Raw genomic sequence first — 17,458 nt, 5'->3', positions numbered from 1 at the left:
TCGATAATGTGGAAAAAAGTTTGGGGACCCCTGCTGTATACCATCAATACATAACATGACTTAAACATTCAAATTGTATTTGTGGGTCATGGGAATAAAGATGGGCAGAAGCCAATGTTACATCTGCTACTCATAAAACAGAATGTTTGTGAGCATTTGTGTAATTTGCCTTTGAGTACTAACTGTAGCATTTGACTGCATGCATACACAATTTTTGCACTTAAAAAAGAAAGGAGGTTTGGCCCGCGACCTGATCCCAGATTTTAATTTTGGCTCCCTGTGAATTTGAATTCACTGCACTACACTATTGATCAGTTGTGGTTTTGACTATTCGATACAACACTGCTGCAACCCTGGGGAACTCCAAAATGGTGGTAATGGGAGAAGATGGTGTGTTGTTTACCTTAACCAGAGGACCATGTTTATGCTTTGCATGTTTATGTCTTTGCTCCTTGGTGATATGTACCAAGAGATTCTCCAATGTCTGACAAATAATGTATTCTTTTCAACATAACAGATGCGGTACAGAATGAATGCAAAATGACCATCCTGTGAGCTAATGAATTAGGAGATGAACTCAACTTTCATTGCAGTTTAAGACACAGGTGCATACGCACACACGCAGGTACGCATGTAAACACACAGATTATTAATATAAATATCAAGATGATAAAAAAGCACACACATTACACCAAAATCCAGTCTGGTCCACAATTATCCTTTACTTATGATGCCATAAACAATACATTTAGTGTTAAGAGAATACAGGTGCAGAGATTAAAACAAAAAGGTTTACAACATGACGCATCACAGGAAAAAACAAAACGAAAAAATGAAACAAAAAAAGGCTCTCCTAATGGTATGGAAAGACAAAAGGAACTAGAAATGGCTGCAATTAGCAACTCTAAAACATCATTACAAGATGACGATTAGCACACGACAGGAAAGAAAATGTCTTACTTGATCCATGCATTTCCCTGTCTTGACTACTGCAATAATGAACAAGGTAAGAAATGGGAAGCGGAGCTGCATTGGTGCATGACTGATATATATATTCATATATGCAGACTTGTGTAATACATCGATAAACCTGTTACAATGCCTTCTACTAAATGCATGATTTAATAAAAATGACAACAAGCATTCTATATGTCTATTGCAAAGACGTCAGGGAAAAAGTCGATGATTTTTTAATAAAAAAAAAAAGAAAAAGAGGAGATATTGCTCGAGTTGATTCTTGAAGCACACTGTATGAGATGCAAGACTCACTGGTCTTACGCCAAACTAGAGGAGGAAATCTCTTCGAGACTTGGTCTGACCAAGAGCATAACAATGAACATTTCCCAAATATCGTGGTCGACCCGCCTCCCTGGGTTGACTAATGGTTGCATGCTTCCCGACAAAGTGGGAGGAGTTCCCAGTTCTTCGGGAGATCAGCAACGATATTTGTATTGCTCTTGACCTGACTAGAAGCAACGCTGAAGGTGTTGCGTCACTAGGAGGGCACGGCCTGGCTAGCCTTTCCCTTCTTTCTATGGTTTGGTTGACTTGATTATCCCTTTAGCACCCCATGGACATGGTATGATTAAATCTTCCGTTTTTTTTATCCCCACAACTCTAATCTGTAAGCAGCCCACAACCTTGGAAAAGGAACGTGGACAAAAGTATTTCTTTTCCTTCTATCCTTAAAACCGTACAGCAGAATGTAGGCAATACACTTAAAAACGTCTCGCGATAAACTGCTACAGAGAAACAGTAGAAACATAATAATATCTAAAGAGAACACAGAGAACATTGTTTTTCAAATCTTCCATTAAAAGTAATCATCCATTACAAAGAGTTCTTTATTATTGTATGGACTGCTGGTATTTGTCGTTTTTTTTTCCTTGCTTTTTTTTCTTTAAGAAAATAGAATCATTGTGCGACTGAAGCTACACACTGTTTTGAGAACGATACGGGGTGTTCCTTTTCTTTTTTTTTGAGAGGGGGACCCTAAGGTGGAGAGGGAGTAGGACGGGGAGGAAGAGAGGCAGCGGCAGACGCTGTGTGAAAAAGGTGTGCGTTCTGAAAGTGTGTTTTCGTTTGACTTTTTAAGGCTTCTGTTTTTGTATGAACACTTGCCATTGGTTTACGCTGGGTGCCACTGCGAGACGCGATTGTAACTAAACACACACACACACACGCGCACACGCACGCACGCGCACGCGCGCGCACGCACGCGCACACACACGCACACACACGCACACACACGCACACACACGCACACACACGCACACACACGCACACACACACACACACACAACCTCTAACCCCTACAGGGACTCCACAATCAGGAGGGCAAGTGCTCCCTTCTACATTCTACTTCCCTCAGAGTTGGTGTGTGTTCTTTGTCTTGATAGTGTGCGTGCATGCGTTGGGAGTTAGCGATGTGGGGAAGGGCTGACGGGACGCTAGGGGGAGACATCGGTAAGGGAGGTAGGGCAAAATTGAGAAGTAGGAGCAAGTCGCTTGCCCCTAAGCGCACCTGGAGAAAAACAGTGTATATGAAAATATAAATACAAAGACAGAAAAGGGGGGGGGGAAGAGAAAAGGAAGGTAGAAGGAAGGGAGAAACGGTGGAGCCATAGGGGCTTTTGTTGAGTAATATTCTGGGGCTGCTGTCTTTCGTAGGTGGGAGCGGTGGGACGGAAACATAGGGTGGGGGTTGGAGTTTAAAATGTCCTGCATAACCAGGCGAGTAAAAGAGAAAAGAAGAAAAAAATACAAGAGTGAGAGAGCGAGAGAGAGAAATGAAGAGGGAGAGATAAAGAAAGAGAGGCGAGCGACGTGATCATATGACTTGGTCGAGGGCCCGCAGTAGCTCCTCTCCCTGCAATAGGTGGCGCTCCTGGATGGGAGCGTTGACCTCGCAGTCGTAGCCCGTCAGCTGGGGCAGCCCGTGGCTCTGCAGAGATGGAGCCTCCAGGGAACTGCACAGCAGACGACTTGCCACGTCTAGAGGAGGAGAGGAGGAGGGAGAGGAGAGAAGGAAAGGAGGGTGGAGGATGGAGGGATGGTGGGACAGAGGGAGAGGGGGAGGATAGAGAAGTGGGAGGGAGAGAGGCGGAGGCAGAGAGGGAGGTTGGAGAGAGAGAGAGATAAAAGGAAAGGGAACAAAAGGGCACAAAAGGAAAAGTCTGTCAGTCAGATCAGCCATATGCCTATAACTATAACTTCATAAATCTCTAGGTGGTCACACTAAATTAAAACATTCAGCCTTATTTAGAAGTGCTGTACTAACATTAGAATGAGATTCTTTGTAAATACGGCAGAAGTTCCTTTAACATTCAATTTCTAACATGATAAATAGTGTCATTTGTGATTTTCACTAGAACATTTCGGAAGTCTGATTCACTTGCGCTGCTTTTTTTAAAGGTCTCTGCGGTTATTTCATAATTACAAAAAAAAACACTGAATAATAACCAGTCTTTATGCTCTTCCACATGTTCTTCTGTATATTTTCCTGTGCACTTTGTATCTGCTAGTGATGTTGGCTATGATTATGTCCTCGATTGTAAGTGGCTTTGGTCTGCCAAATGCAATGTAATGGAAAGTCATGTAATAATGATAAAGTTGTGACTGGGCGGACTCACCAGAGGGCAGGATGAGGATGGTCTTGTTCCCACTAGAGCCCTTCACCTCCAGAACTTTGGCTCTCTTGCCAGGCTCTAGAGCGCCGTCCACGCTCTGCAGGAAAGCATCCTGGGAAAACACAAAAACACAACACAACCATCAAAGATTGTCTCAGTAAAGTAAGACGATTTAAACTCTGCCCACCCAATGCCAAAGAGTGTGCTCAAATTTGGTCTCCTAAGGGGGCGTTGTACCCTCCTTCTTCTCGTCTTTCTGTGGCATTTGGTGACGGCTTGCATAACATGTGCGCTACCACCAACAGAGTGCCAAGGGAACTCCATTTCTTCTCAACCTAAAGCCTCCAAAGGTCTCCTGACTAGGTTCTCATTATGTTGAATGTATTGGGTAGGGAGGCCTTTGGAGATGACTGTGTCCTGGGCTCAACCAGAGCTGTTAGTGGCCCTGATCACCAGGGTTCCCACTCTAATTCAGATATAAAATTCCATGATTTTCCATGACTTTCCAGACCCAAAAAGCAGAATTTCCATGACCACTTCCGTGTTTAGCCGGATCACACCGCACTCTCGATTAAAATGTGCCAAACATAAACAAAAACTGTGTAAAATTGAAAGAAAAATGTCTGCACACTTAAATCCCCTTTGTGTTCTTTTTAATAGGCCAAGCTTTTGGTCTACTGACCTTCCTCAGAGCTCAGTTACAAAAATCATGACCACTTCCGTTAAAAAAAAGTGTGAAAATTGAAGATTATCTTCATCCCTAGAGCCGACGTCGAGCCACCGCCAGACTTTAGTGGGCCCATTGCGTTCTAGAATGTTGCACATAACAGTGTGAAACCAAACAGTCTCTGGCGAAGCGTTTTAAGTAACAATGTTATAGGCCTACATCAAACAAAAAAGTTTCTGCTTTTACACAATGCCATGATTCCATGATATTCCATGATATTCCATGACTCTGCATGCAACATGGTAAAATTCCATGACTTTCCATGACTGGAAAAACTTTTATGAAATTCCATGATATTCAAGAAATTCCATTCAAGAAATTCCTCTCCCGTGGAGAGAGAGAGAGAGACAGAGAGAGAGAGACAGAGAGAGAGAGAGAGAGAGAGAGAGAGAGAGAGAGAGAGAGAGAGAGCCTTCCAGCAGACAAGCCAGCATCAACCCGACCAGAGGGTTTTGAAATTCCGGCTTTTTAAGGCAGAGAGAGAGAGAGAGAAGGCCATAGTTAGTAGCAGTAGAGGGAGACTGACCAGTCCCACTTGGGAGAGGGATGAGGTCTCCTCCAACTTCCTCTTGCGCTGGTTGTTCTGCAGAGCTAACATCTTGGGAGATATCGTCTTTTCCACAGAGGGTAACCTAGAGGACATTAGGGACAAAGAAACACAATAAATAACACATGCTGGCAAGATGTGACTGGAAGCAAAGGTGAATGAATTCGAAAAGAAAAACAAACGTATATTCTGCAGAACTTTGAAATTATATTGTTTGTCAAGTCAAGTCAGAGTTTATTCGTAATGCACTTTTAACACAACAAAAGCAGCTGACCAAAGTGCTAACAGGAAGGCCTAAGTAAAAAGACTCGACTGTTACTTAAATGCACTTAAATGAGTTCAGCGGGGGCTAGGATTGCTGAGTGTTTGTCTAGTTTACTTACTACACTAAGTAGAGACACTTTATAGAATAAAAGGAGTTTATACCTGGGGCTGCGGTTGCCGCCGTGGTTGAGAAGGTCGGCCAGGCTGCGCGGCGGCATGTCAGGGACGGTCGCAGGACAGTCACGCCGTTTCTGCGGTGACGTTCGTAACGGCGAGCTGGGTGCACTCGCGGCGGCGGCGGTGCCACCAATCCGGCCATCCAGCAGCATGTGCAGCGGCGAGGGGCCCCGCGACGCCCACTCCTGCTTAGACACCGTCACCACTCTGGGGGAGGAGGACGCTGCGGAGGAGGAGGCCGGAGAAGGAGAGGGTGACAAAGAGGAGTGGGAGGGGGAGGAAGAGGAGGAGGAGGGGAAGGGAGAGGTCTCGGCTGAGGAGGAGGAGGAGAGCGGCTGGAAGATGGAGCCCATGGCGGACATGGAGAAGGGCCCGGAGGAGGGCAGGGGGTCCAGCGGGGAGGGCATGCGCAGCTGGAAGTCGTCGTCCATGGGGATGTAGGGCGCGCGCATCTCCAGGTCAAGGTCGCACATGTCCTGGAACAGGCGGGAAAAATACAAAGAAACAACACAGATGATGATGATTCAGATTCAGAAAACTTTATTAATCCCATCAGTGGGCAATTAAGTTTGCAGTCTCAGTCTCCATCAATCAGCAATAAATAGCATACATAAAAAGGTTAGAAAAATATAGAAATACAAAACCTAAACAAAATGAAAAATAATAAAGAAATAAATAACATAAAAGACATACACATCTTAGCAGACACATACAGTCAAACACCCTGTCCTGTCAGTGATGAACAGTGCTCAGTACATCAAATTTTCAGTAGTGTACTCTATCCCTACAACCTTATTTAATAATCTAATGGTTGATGATGATAAGGAGGATGAGGATGATGGGGGGTCTGCAGCCAGCACTATGCATTGACAGCAAGGATGTGTTTCTCGAAAGTGTCGTTGCTAAATTAAATAGCTACTGTAACTAAGTGAGCAACTTACTTGGTTTCAATGCAATTTGGTATTGGCAATATATCAAGTTGCTAACTAGTTAGCAATGGTGCTTTGGAGAAACTGACAGCTTCGGCTGGGCCCAGGACAATTAGCCATCTAGTAGTTAACATTGGAAACGGCTGTGATTTTGACAAATGCAACCCCAGATATATAGGAACAAGGCCGACAGGCGGACAACAGATGCGTCCCTCTATGCCAGTTCCAACCTTTTTTCCCCCCAAAACGCCCCGCTGGCCTCCTCCTAATCTGTGAACGCCCACCCCCTCTGAGGATGTGCTTTTTGTTTATTGGTCATAGCCTATTGCCCATGGAAACTCCAAATAATGTGGCAGGCAGTGAAATGACGAGACAAAGCTTTATATTTTGCAGTTTAGACTATAATAAGGTCATCATGCTTGGATTTGGAAAAGAAGCATCTAATTTCAAATTTCACATAGATCGAGTGGCTACATTACAAATTACCAGATATTATTAGTACTAGGTTATTTATCAACCTTTAGTAGGCTATCACGCCATTTCAGCGTCATGTGCATGTGGGAAAGAAACTAAACATCGCCAAATAGCCTAATAAATAAATAAAACCGTTTGGGTGAATCATGCGCTATGGGTTCACCCTTTGGATGCATTGTGCGCTTAATTTTCAATGCCAGCTTTTTACCGTCAAGGCACAAAGCAGTGAGCTTCAGTGGCAGAGTTTACCAAATTCATACGACTGCAAACCAATTACGAAGCAAAAGACGCGTTCTGTCCGGTGCTCTCTCTGAGCGCAAGGGAAAGCACCTGTGGGGTTCACGCGCCCGCCAGCAGAAAACGACTCTCCCTTGCAATATGCCCGAGAACATCAGTAACACAGCGTATGTGAAATGCAAATGGCCCATCTGTCTACTAGTTCGAGAACACTGACTACTCACTGAAACGTAGTGGCAGAATGTTTGCAAACTCACGTTTAGAGGAAGAGCTGTAGCGCTGCTGGTCGCCTGTCAACTTATTACGGTTCCATCTCGTGGAGCGTTATGCAATGCTAACGCCCCTCTATCCGAGCACAAACATCTGTGTGAAATACTGCCTGCCGACTTCTAAATCGTTCATTTCCATTCTGATGAACCAAAATAGCTGCACAACGCGACACTATCAGCCGAAGTGTAGGCCTATCACAAGACCGTGAACATTAAGTGACACTCACAGTGGTGTTGGTGTGCTGTGGAGAAGGAACGAAGTTGACTACCACTGTCCAAACGCAAAACAATGCCGAAAATTGAATGCACCCCTCAGTTGTCTCACAATGCTATCAGCTTAGCCTTGACGGTTTGGTTTTGACACGCATTCGCTCCAGGCCAAAATGCCTCTCTGCCTCCGCCTTGTGGACACAGGAGGAACAATTGAAGGAATGCGTTTCAGACAGCGTTTCAGACAAGACAGCGTTTCAGACAAGGAATGCGTTTCAGACGGACGGACGGACGGACGGACGGACAGCGGACGGACAGACCCTCTTATAGAGATGCTGGGACGCATCTAAAAATGGGACTTTGTTAAGACCACCATTAAAGGCTCTTTTTGCACACATCTGAAGTGTTATGGATTTTTTCCCCCTTTTTGCTGTAATGTAAAATGCAACCTTGATCAAGTACAGAAAATCAATGTTGACCCATAAAATAAATGTTAAAATAAAGGACTGACTAAAAGAGACAGCTTTGATCAAGTACAGAAAATCAATCTTTGTTGACCCATAAAATAAATGTCGGCGGCCGGCCGAGTTTGTACCTGGGTGCTGAAAGGAGCCTTGGCTTCGGTGTCGATGGCAAAGAGCTTCTCTACCATGTCCATGCTGAACTCCCCTCCCATGTCCGGCTCCACTTGGAAAAAGGAATCCATGGGGCTACTCGGCTGCAGTAGACAAACACAAACACAACAATCAAAATATTGGAAAATACATATATAGTATTTGAAACATGCACGTGCACAAACATGTATATAAATTATACACATCCCACTTCGCTGAGTTCCCATGCCAGATGAAGACCCTGATGGGTTGAAACATTAGCTACGGTTATATGCCGTTTTTAATTTTGAATTAGTAATTCCGATTTAAATAGTTTGGTCGAATTTCCTTTGATCTTTCATTCAATTCTGAATTAAGGTGTTTACATGACCTTTTCAAAGTGAAATTAACCTTCATTCAAAATTAAAGTGAGTTAATTCGGAATTAAATGTCTCATGAGAACTTAGTGATTGTGTGCCTTCAATAAAAATCCTCTGTCACAGTCTCAGTGTGCGGAATTCTACCAAGTCATTAAAATATATATGTATATACATATATATAGCACTGTAGCAATGTTTGGTGAAAAGGGAGGAAATAATTGTATGCGTGAATCATACAAACACGTCATCACGAATATCCACCCAACAGAGCCATGAGGGGAAGTGTAATGATTGACCAGTAGTACTACACACAGGAAGGGTTAGGCTGCCAGTTTAAACCTGATGCAGGTTACGTAATAGCCCCTCTCTGTAGAACAACACATGCTAATCTCGTCCTGCTGAGCTAGTTTGCTTTGCTTGCACAGATAAAGTCGGTCTAAGGTCATAGTCCCAACATGTTGTGTGGTAAAAAAGTTTGCACACTCCTATGGATTTTTTTCTTCATTAATTTATCCTTTTCTTTTTATTAATTGTAATGAATAAAAAGAAAGAGTGAGATAACTTTGCACACTCCTTTGGATTTTTTCTTTAACCACAAAACGTTTCTTTTTTTGTTCAGTACCAGGGATTATACCCAAGTAACTCTACAAGTGACATAGTCCAACATACCCATTGTCAGCTTGACCTCTATCTGTGATCCACTACCACACAATCACGAGAAGGAAATCGATATATTGGTATGCTGCCAACTAATGGTATCTGCCATCTGTCAAAATCACATGACTTATGACATGTTATGTAAAGGAATCTTAGAAATTACATTTGCAATACAATCAAGTCATCTTTCAGGGGACCCAGAGAAGGTAGGTTATGTTGTTAAGGTGGCCACCTTCTATACAGGCCTAAAGTGCAGTGTTCATAATACGGCCCTTGGAGGACTTCTAGGGCGCTTGGAGAAATTTGACGTGACCCTTTGAATGAAAAAGGCTCCTCATCCCTGCCGTAGATAATAGGGTGGATACCCATGAGTGAGTGTTGTTGTTGTTGTTGTTGTTGTTGTACCTGTGTGGAGCTCTGGGCCTCTGGGCTGGTGGTGGTGGTGGTGGCGGGGGAGAGGTCGGGGGTCAGGGCAGGAGAGGACTCAATGGAGGCGATGGGGGAGAGGGCCAGGGGCATCTTCTCACTGGTGGAGGGCAGCATCACGTCGTTATACAGGGGCACTTCCTCCAGCAGCTGCAGATCAGAGTCTACAGGACACAGAGAGAGCAGATGGTTTCAGAACAATCATCACCATGACGATTACAGTAATCATCATCATACATAACGTAATAATAATAATAATAATCTCTAATAATAATCTCATCTTGCATCAGAATATCTTCATTCAGCTCTACCAAGATTTTTAATAAAATAGTCTCAAATCTCATGAGCCTGAATGTTGAGTCATGCAGCTCCAGGCACCAGGGCCAATGTTGCGCAACATTCATCCAGCATCAATGTGTTAAAAAAAAAGGACCAAAATTGTGCATAGACACGCCCTAATACTCATATTGAAAGGGTAGGGCAGGGCAGGGTGGGGCAGGGCAGGGCAGGGCAGGGCAGGGCTCTCACCAGGTCCGGTGAAGTCGAGGGAGATGATGGTGTCTCCAGGAGCAGGTGCCAGCAGGCTGAGGTCGGAGCCCGAGGCCTTCAGCTTCTCGTACAGGCTGTCGGAGCTGTCCGCCTCGCTGTGGCTGATGAAGAGCTTGGTGATATTCAGCTCTGGGCTCTTTCGCTCTTCCTCGTCCTCCTCCTCTTCATCTTCCTCTTCGTCTGCGATCTCCTCCACCTCCTCCTCCTCAGCCACCACCACCTCCTCCTTCTCCACGGCTGACAGGATCTCCTCCAGGTGGACCACCGTCACCTTCTCCACCTCCACCTCCTCCTTCACCACCTCCATCTTGGGCTCGCTGCTGGCCGTCTGGTGCAGGGAGAGGAGCATATTGCCCTCCTCGATGCCACTGGAGGCACATACATTTAGGAAAAGAAGTTGGAATTTAAATAGTCAACAAATAGCAGCACTCATGCAGTGCCATCACATACAGTATCACTAAAAAACATATGGGGCAAATCAATTCTTTGCATTTCACTGGAAGACTGGAAGTCAACCATGAACTGGTAAACCATGTTCATAAAAAAATATTCACAAATGCTATTGCTTAACAGTGTGCAAAAGCCAGAACACACAAAACATATTTTTTTATCTTAAAGCTTTTTTAGCTTTACCCACTCATATTGATGGATTTTAAGAAAAGAGGGTGAAAAACTACAAAAAAGCTGCACTCTTTAATATTTACGAACTATAAGAAAAGAGAGAGGAAAACTACAAGAGAGAGCGCTTGCTCAATGCTCACCTCAGCACATAGTTGACACAGACGATGCACTGGGGCTGGGAGTTCTTGGGGCTGTAGATGACAGTAGCCTGGGTCTCCACCCAGGCAAAGCCTCCCTTCTTGGCCAGCATGCGGTACTGGCCAGTGGTGGCCTGGCCCTTGGCAAACACTGCGTGGAAAAGAGGACACAAACGGAAAATTAAGGCCAATGGCGTGAATATTTTGTAAACGGCGCTTACTTGTTTGACAAAGTTTTGCAAGGGCCTTCACTGCACACCCTGAAAGAATCTTTTTCACCAGGTTTAGCTTTTCAGGGTACTTCAGGTCATTAGTTATCGGATGGAGGAAGAGGCCTAGTGCCGAAATGTCAGCACACCAAAATTAAAGAGGCGCAGTGTCGCGTTCTTCCATCCGACAAGTAAAGGTGTTTACTGCAATAACTTATTTTGAATTGCAAACCATTTAACATATGATGAGCAAAAATAGTCAGCGTCTCAATGAATTGCACTGCAAGCCCTTTTAGACAAAATTCAGTCAAAAAATGTGTTCAACAATGCAGTTCATTGGGCCAGTTCTCTCACTTTTTAATTTTTCTGTAGTCTTTATTATCTTGCTCCCTGACTATTACCTGTATTACATGCGTCTTGAAATGTCCATGTGGGTATTATGTGTATTTATGTATACTCTATACTACCCTACAAGGCTTGACTGATTACACAAGCTTTGTTGCAATAGTAAGTTATGGTGATGATGTAGTGCTTACAGTCATGGTGTGACTTGGTGAGCTGGTCAGAGTCCAGGGCGTGGTAATAATCATACACAGATTTGTTCAGCAGGTCATCTGGCTCGTACCCCATCAGCTCCGTAATTCTACAAGAGGACAAGACAGACAGGGGATTACATTAGATAACATTATTAGCACCCAAAGGTAGATTTGGTTTGCAGACAAAGTGATCTCCTCTCATACAAGACAAAACATCTTAAGCATTTAGGACACATATATACAAGCATTCCACACTCATTCATTCCACACTCATCAGGGAAGGAGGCCAAAGGACACTGTTATTTACAGACACCGCAGTGGCAGAGCCAGGAAAAGGGCTGACTAAAAGAGAAAGCTTTGATGACGTCTGTGTGTGTCTGTGTGTGTGTGTGTGTGTGTGTGTGTGTGTGTGTCTGTGTGTGTGTGTCTGTGTGTGTGTGTGTGTGTGTGTGTGTGTGTGTGTGTGTGTCTGTGTGTGTGTGTGTGTGTGTGTGTAGTCCCATCAAGGGAGCAGCCAGACAACAGTTACAGGAAATGACTCAAGATGGCCGTTTCTTCTCTGTAAAGTGGGCGTGATTGTTGTGCAATGCACCGCTTTCTCTGCCACTAGGGGGGCCCAAAGTACTGTTGGACTACAATCAGCGGCTTACTAAGAATTCACTAACAAAACAGGCACAGCGGGGAAAAGAATGGAAAAACACCAAGATAAGGATGCAATAACCCCTTTGAGAGGAAAATGATAGCTACATTTTCTTCGGAATAAAAAGCCTTTTGGGGGGAACGAAAAAACAAAAGGGACGTTTCCTTAAAGAGGACAGCACACTACTATTTGTATTTTTCCATCCAAGAGACACATCAGCCATTTTCTCTGACATTCCCGCTACAGGTTGTGTCACTGCATGTCTGAGATATCTGACTTACAGCCAAGACAATAAACAGTCACTGGAACAGTGCGGGCATTTACAGACACGGAAGGAAAACAAGCCAGAGGAAGAAAACAAAAAGAGAGAGAGAGAGGGGGAAGGCGTCTTTCCACAGAAACACACGTGGGCACGCAGACACAGATAAAGACAAGACACAGTCAGACACAGAGATGCAGCTATTGATACAGACACACACACTCATAGATAGACACACGCGTGCGCACACACACAGGGAAACAGAGACAGACAGAGACACATGCACACATACAAACACACACACAGCCACAGCCGCTCACAAAAAAAAAAAAACACACAAAGGCACACAAACAGGCACACACACAGGCACACACACAGGCGCACACACAGGCGCACACACAGCCGCACACACAGGCGCACACACAGACGCACACACACACACGCACGCAGGCACACAGGCAGGCAGGCACACAGGCAGGCAGGCACACAAACAGGCACACACACAGGCACACACACAGGCACATACACGCAGGCAGACAGACACACACACACACACACACATAGGCAGGCACACACACACATAGGCAGACACACACACACAAAGCCACACACACCTCTCGTCGCAGTAGGAGAACTTCATGTCGAGGGTGTGTCGGCTGAGGAAGGTCTTGCTGTCGAGCGGCACCTCGATGTTGGAGGGGTGGGGGATGGGCTCGCAGATGAGCACCAGGTAGGTCTTGGGGGGCTCCTTGTAGCGGCCGTCCGCGGGGGCCTCCTCCGCCTCCTGCACGCGCACGTGGCCCATGCAGTGCATCACCTGGGGCCGGGCCGCAAAGGAAAAGGTCACAGGTCAGTTGACAGCTCAATCCATTGAACATTTTCAAGATTCAACATTCAAAAACTGTTTGAGGTGCTGCTCCGGTTGAATGTGGGAGTTGGCATCCATAGTCTAATGGTTAGAGAGGTGGACTTAAGATCAGAGGGTCGCAGGTTCAAATTCCATGCTTACCAGTTCTCCCTACACCTCTATCCATAGCAGTACTCTCACTGCTCACCTTCAGTTCAGCTTTGATTTTAAGTTACAGTGATGGCTATTTTTTTAGGGTGTTTCCGATGCGTTTAATCCTTTAATTGGGTTTTATGGTAATCACAAAAAATATTTTCAAACACTGCTCAATGGTGGCATAATGTGGTAGCTGAGTTTGGTTTTGTAGTACTAAAGACAGGAAGCAACAGGCTAAGGTTGGGTTAGTTAGGCAATAAGTTAGAATTCGGGAGGCCCTCCAGCCTGGACTTTGCCAATGCAAAGGTTGTATCAACAACAATGGTGGCTCACATCGAGGAGTAATGTGACAACTGTATTGTAGACGCTACCACATACTGAGAATAGTTTTGAAGGAATTTGTTGGGGGCAAGGAGGGACAATTGGTAGGTGAAGCCAAGGCTTTTGAAAACAAATCCAATGTGCTGCACTTTCCCAGACCTAGCGAGTGTAGCTTGAGATACTGTGCACATAGTCAGGCAGGATTGGCAGTGATTCAGGCAGGGTTGCCAGATAATTCTGATCATTTCCAGCCAAAAAAAATGCTCAAAAACTACCTGGAGGCACTCTCTACTCTCATGCAATTCGAATGAAATTGTATTGACTTCTATGGCCATAAATCTACAGGAAAGCCCTCCCAAAGCTCATTGTGACCGTTTTTTACCCGGAGTTGGCCAATCTAAACAGCCTAATTGGGTGGGAAACTGACCAATCTGGCAACACCGGAGTCAGGCTATCATGACAATCAAAGATGTGATGTGTTCTCAGTCTGCCATTGGCATTCCACGGAGTCTGGCTATCTGGAGGTCTTTGTGGATCGTTGTCCATTGTTTTGGAGCCATGGAGGTCCAGGTTCAGGTCCAGGTGGGAAGACTAGTTTGTGCTCTCCCGTCCCCGTTTCAACCATTTCCTCCAATCAAGTATCATGCAACCGTATTTCCACATCCATAACCCTGCTCTGAACGGCATAGCTCTGAAGAATCTGGCACTCATCTGCACTACATTAGGTCACTTAAGTGTTTTTAAGTTGAAGCGCTTTATCGTTTACACAGATGGCTGTAAAATGAGTTATCAGTGTGTGTGTGTGGGTCACGTCATGCGATTATTTGAGGCCTTTGGGCCTCAGGGGGTACCAAGGAAAAACAATGGGAGTCTGGCTGTCCAGATGCCTCCATCTTGATCAGCAGGCTATCTCTCTCTCTCGCTCGATGTCTCGCTCTCTCTCCATTTCCGTCTCCGTCTCAGTCGCTCTCTCTCTACCCCTGGCCCTGGCCCTGGCAGTTCCTCTTATTATGACTGAAGACAATTCAGGTCAGGAAACGAGAGGTTCCCCATGGCGATGAGGTCTGAGGAGGAGCCTCACCAAAGGGTTCCTACCCGCCCGCCCGCCTCCCTTCTATCCTGGTGTTCTCAGTCCAACACCAAACACCTTTGCCCTCATTCTTTGATCTCTGTCTGGAATGACAGCCAAAAAGTCTTAGCAAAACAAGGGTGTGATGAGACTGTGTGATTGTGCGTGTGTGTGTGTGTGTGTGTGTGTGTGTGTGTGTGCGTGTGCGTCTACCTGTGCATCTCAGTCTGTGTGTGTTGAAAGGAGGGAAGTCTGCAGTGTGTTTACAGAGGCGACTGAGAGAATGGCCTCCCACATGACATCCCCCCCACCCAAGCCCCTCTCTGTTCAAACACACTGCGGTGATCTGCAGTATGGGGCTCAGTGGGCTGAAACTGCACTAGTGGCCAGCAGATCAATATGGGGCAACGCACACAACAACACATTACATAAACACTACTCTCAGAGCCTCAGTGTCAGTGCATGTGGACTGTCGGAGATGTGGGACAAAACAATAAGCGAGGAGAGAGCGAGAGAGAGCGAGAGAGAGAGAGAGAGAGAGAGAGAGAGAGAGCGAGAGAGAGAGAGCGAGAGAGAGCGAGAGAGAGAGAGCGAGAAAGAAAGGAAGAGAGAGTGAAAAAGAGAGAAAGAACAAGAGAGAGTACAGCGAGAGAGCGAGAAAGAACAAGAGAGAGTACAGCGAGAGAGAAAGAAAGAGAGGCGACAATACACACAGAGAGAGAGAGAGAGAGAGAGAGAGAGAGAGAGAGAGAGAGAGAGAGAGAGAGAGAGAGAGAGAGAGAGAGAGAGAGAGAGAGAGTGAGCGCTACTGCAGCACCAATGCTGCTGGAGAGTATAGTAGTGACATTGCCATTTCAGGTTTGCCCTGAGATTAACTCTCAGATAATCCGGCCCTGTGAACGTTCCATTACGTCCACTCTCCTTCTCTGTCTTGTCTGATCCTATTATCTGTGTGTGTGTGTGTGTGTGTGTGTGTGTGTGTGTGTGTGTCTCGTCGTCTCTGCCTCCAGGTCTTATGCCGCCTCTTCTTATGATTAAGGTGTCTGCCTGGCCCAAAGCCAAGAGTTGTGCAGACATACTATGGTACTCAATTTACCACGCCGCAACGCAGAGGCATTCCCATACCAGTCACACAAACTACAACTACCAACTACACACAAAACTGGTCCAACTCAGTCAATGAGTGAAGTTACGTGCAGAGCATTCCGATTTCAAACAAAATGTTTTAATAACTCGGTTTAAACCTGCTCAAATGCATGGAACAGTGTTCTAAAAGTAACCTATTCCTGGAACAAAACCACAAAAGTTTGCATGGCCCGTGCGCAAACTGAATCCGACCAGTAATCTGTTGAATATCGAAATATTCCTCAAATTTAACTGCGCTGAGTGACCGCTTGTCGTCTGGGGTCAGGGCAGAGTGTTAGTATTTTATTGGGCGTCGCTTTGAGCAACAGAACAGTTTTGTGCCTGAAATTGAAAAAGTTGACAACTAAATGCTAGTTAGTTACTACCATATGCTCGAGACGTAGCCCGTTGTGCTAGGATTGATTTCATGTACCGCGCCTGAGGTCTTTAAGTAGTGAGGATATCCAATGCTGATCGGTCGGGACCTTGGAGCAGGTGGAGTCATGGGTCAGGCTTTAGCCACTAAGGTGTTTAACAGGCCACCTCCTCATCAGCATTTTCCAAACATGTCGTTGTGTCCACCCCAGTCAAATGCCCTTCCTTCCTCCGTATCCTTTGCTCAGATGTACCATGGTCCAATCACTGACGCGTATACGATACGAACAGCAGGCTCCTACTGTATTCCAAAATTGTCTCATGTCTCCCATGCCACCCAGCCGTCGCTTCGTTTACAAATCGACCGTACGGCGTCCCCTTTATTCAGGTCAGTGTTACCACTGGAACAGAATGTCTAACTCATCATGGATTATAACTTGCTGCCTCTTGGCCAGGACTCCCTGGAAGAAGAGTCGCTGTGACTCAATGGGACCTTTCCTGGTTAAATAAAAGGTAAAACGAAACAAAAAAATTATAGAACGGTATTGCTAACCTTCCACGTGGCAGACTTGATGTTGACGGTGCGCCCTCTGCTGGTCAGCGTGCACTTCATGCGCAGGAAGAAGCTGCGCTCGGTGTTCTGTTCCTTGCCCTTCTTGGTGCCTAAACAGTGGAGGGGAAGGGGCAGAGAGATAAATAAGGAATGAAACGCTGGACACCATCATCGTCATCTGTGGACAAAGCACATATAAGAGAGCTAGAAATTGGGGTAGAGAAAGAGAGGCAGGTAAAGGTAATGCGTGTGTGTGTGTGTGCGTGTGTGCGTGTGTGCGTGTGCGTGCGTGCGTGCGTGCGAGAGAGAGAGAGAGAGAGAGAGAGAGAGACAGACAGACAGACCGAGAGAGAGAGAGAGAGAGAGAAGAGAGAGAGAGAGAGAGAGAGAGAGAGAGAGAGAGAGAGAGAGAGAGAGAGACAGAGACAGAGACAGAGAGACAGACAGACCGAGAGAGAGAAACAGACAAGAGATAGAAACACATCAAACCAAGTTAGCTAGTTGTGTGATGTCATGTGTACGGCCGATGCAAAACAAATTTC

The 17,458-nt window shown here is 45.6% G+C and overlaps 1 protein-coding gene across 3 annotated transcripts in view; it reads right to left on the bottom strand.

The window, feature by feature from the left end:
• Nucleotides 1-697: 697 nt before the first annotated feature.
• Nucleotides 698-17,458, bottom strand: part of hif1ab (hypoxia inducible factor 1 subunit alpha b) — a 37,779-nt gene continuing 21,018 nt past the window's right edge. For all 3 annotated transcript variants that reach the window (XM_063223574.1, XM_063223572.1, XM_063223573.1), the window contains 11 exons: nt 16,917-17,026; nt 13,085-13,287; nt 11,572-11,678; nt 10,830-10,977; nt 10,048-10,436; nt 9,499-9,683; nt 8,059-8,181; nt 5,330-5,820; nt 4,883-4,988; nt 3,633-3,741; nt 698-2,994 (listed from right to left, as the gene is read on the bottom strand). In XM_063223574.1, coding sequence (XP_063079644.1) covers nt 2,831-2,994; nt 3,633-3,741; nt 4,883-4,988; nt 5,330-5,820; nt 8,059-8,181; nt 9,499-9,683; nt 10,048-10,436; nt 10,830-10,977; nt 11,572-11,678; nt 13,085-13,287; nt 16,917-17,026 — 2,135 coding nt within the window. In that variant the 3' untranslated portion in view covers nt 698-2,830. The remainder of the gene's footprint in view (nt 2,995-3,632; nt 3,742-4,882; nt 4,989-5,329; nt 5,821-8,058; nt 8,182-9,498; nt 9,684-10,047; nt 10,437-10,829; nt 10,978-11,571; nt 11,679-13,084; nt 13,288-16,916; nt 17,027-17,458) is intronic.

The sequence above is a fragment of the Engraulis encrasicolus genome, chromosome 18 (genome assembly GCF_034702125.1).
Source record: "Engraulis encrasicolus isolate BLACKSEA-1 chromosome 18, IST_EnEncr_1.0, whole genome shotgun sequence".
Taxonomy (NCBI): domain Eukaryota; kingdom Metazoa; phylum Chordata; class Actinopteri; order Clupeiformes; family Engraulidae; genus Engraulis; species Engraulis encrasicolus.
The sequence above is the reverse complement of the archived record's forward strand: the minus strand, read 5'-3'. Positions and strand labels throughout refer to the sequence as shown.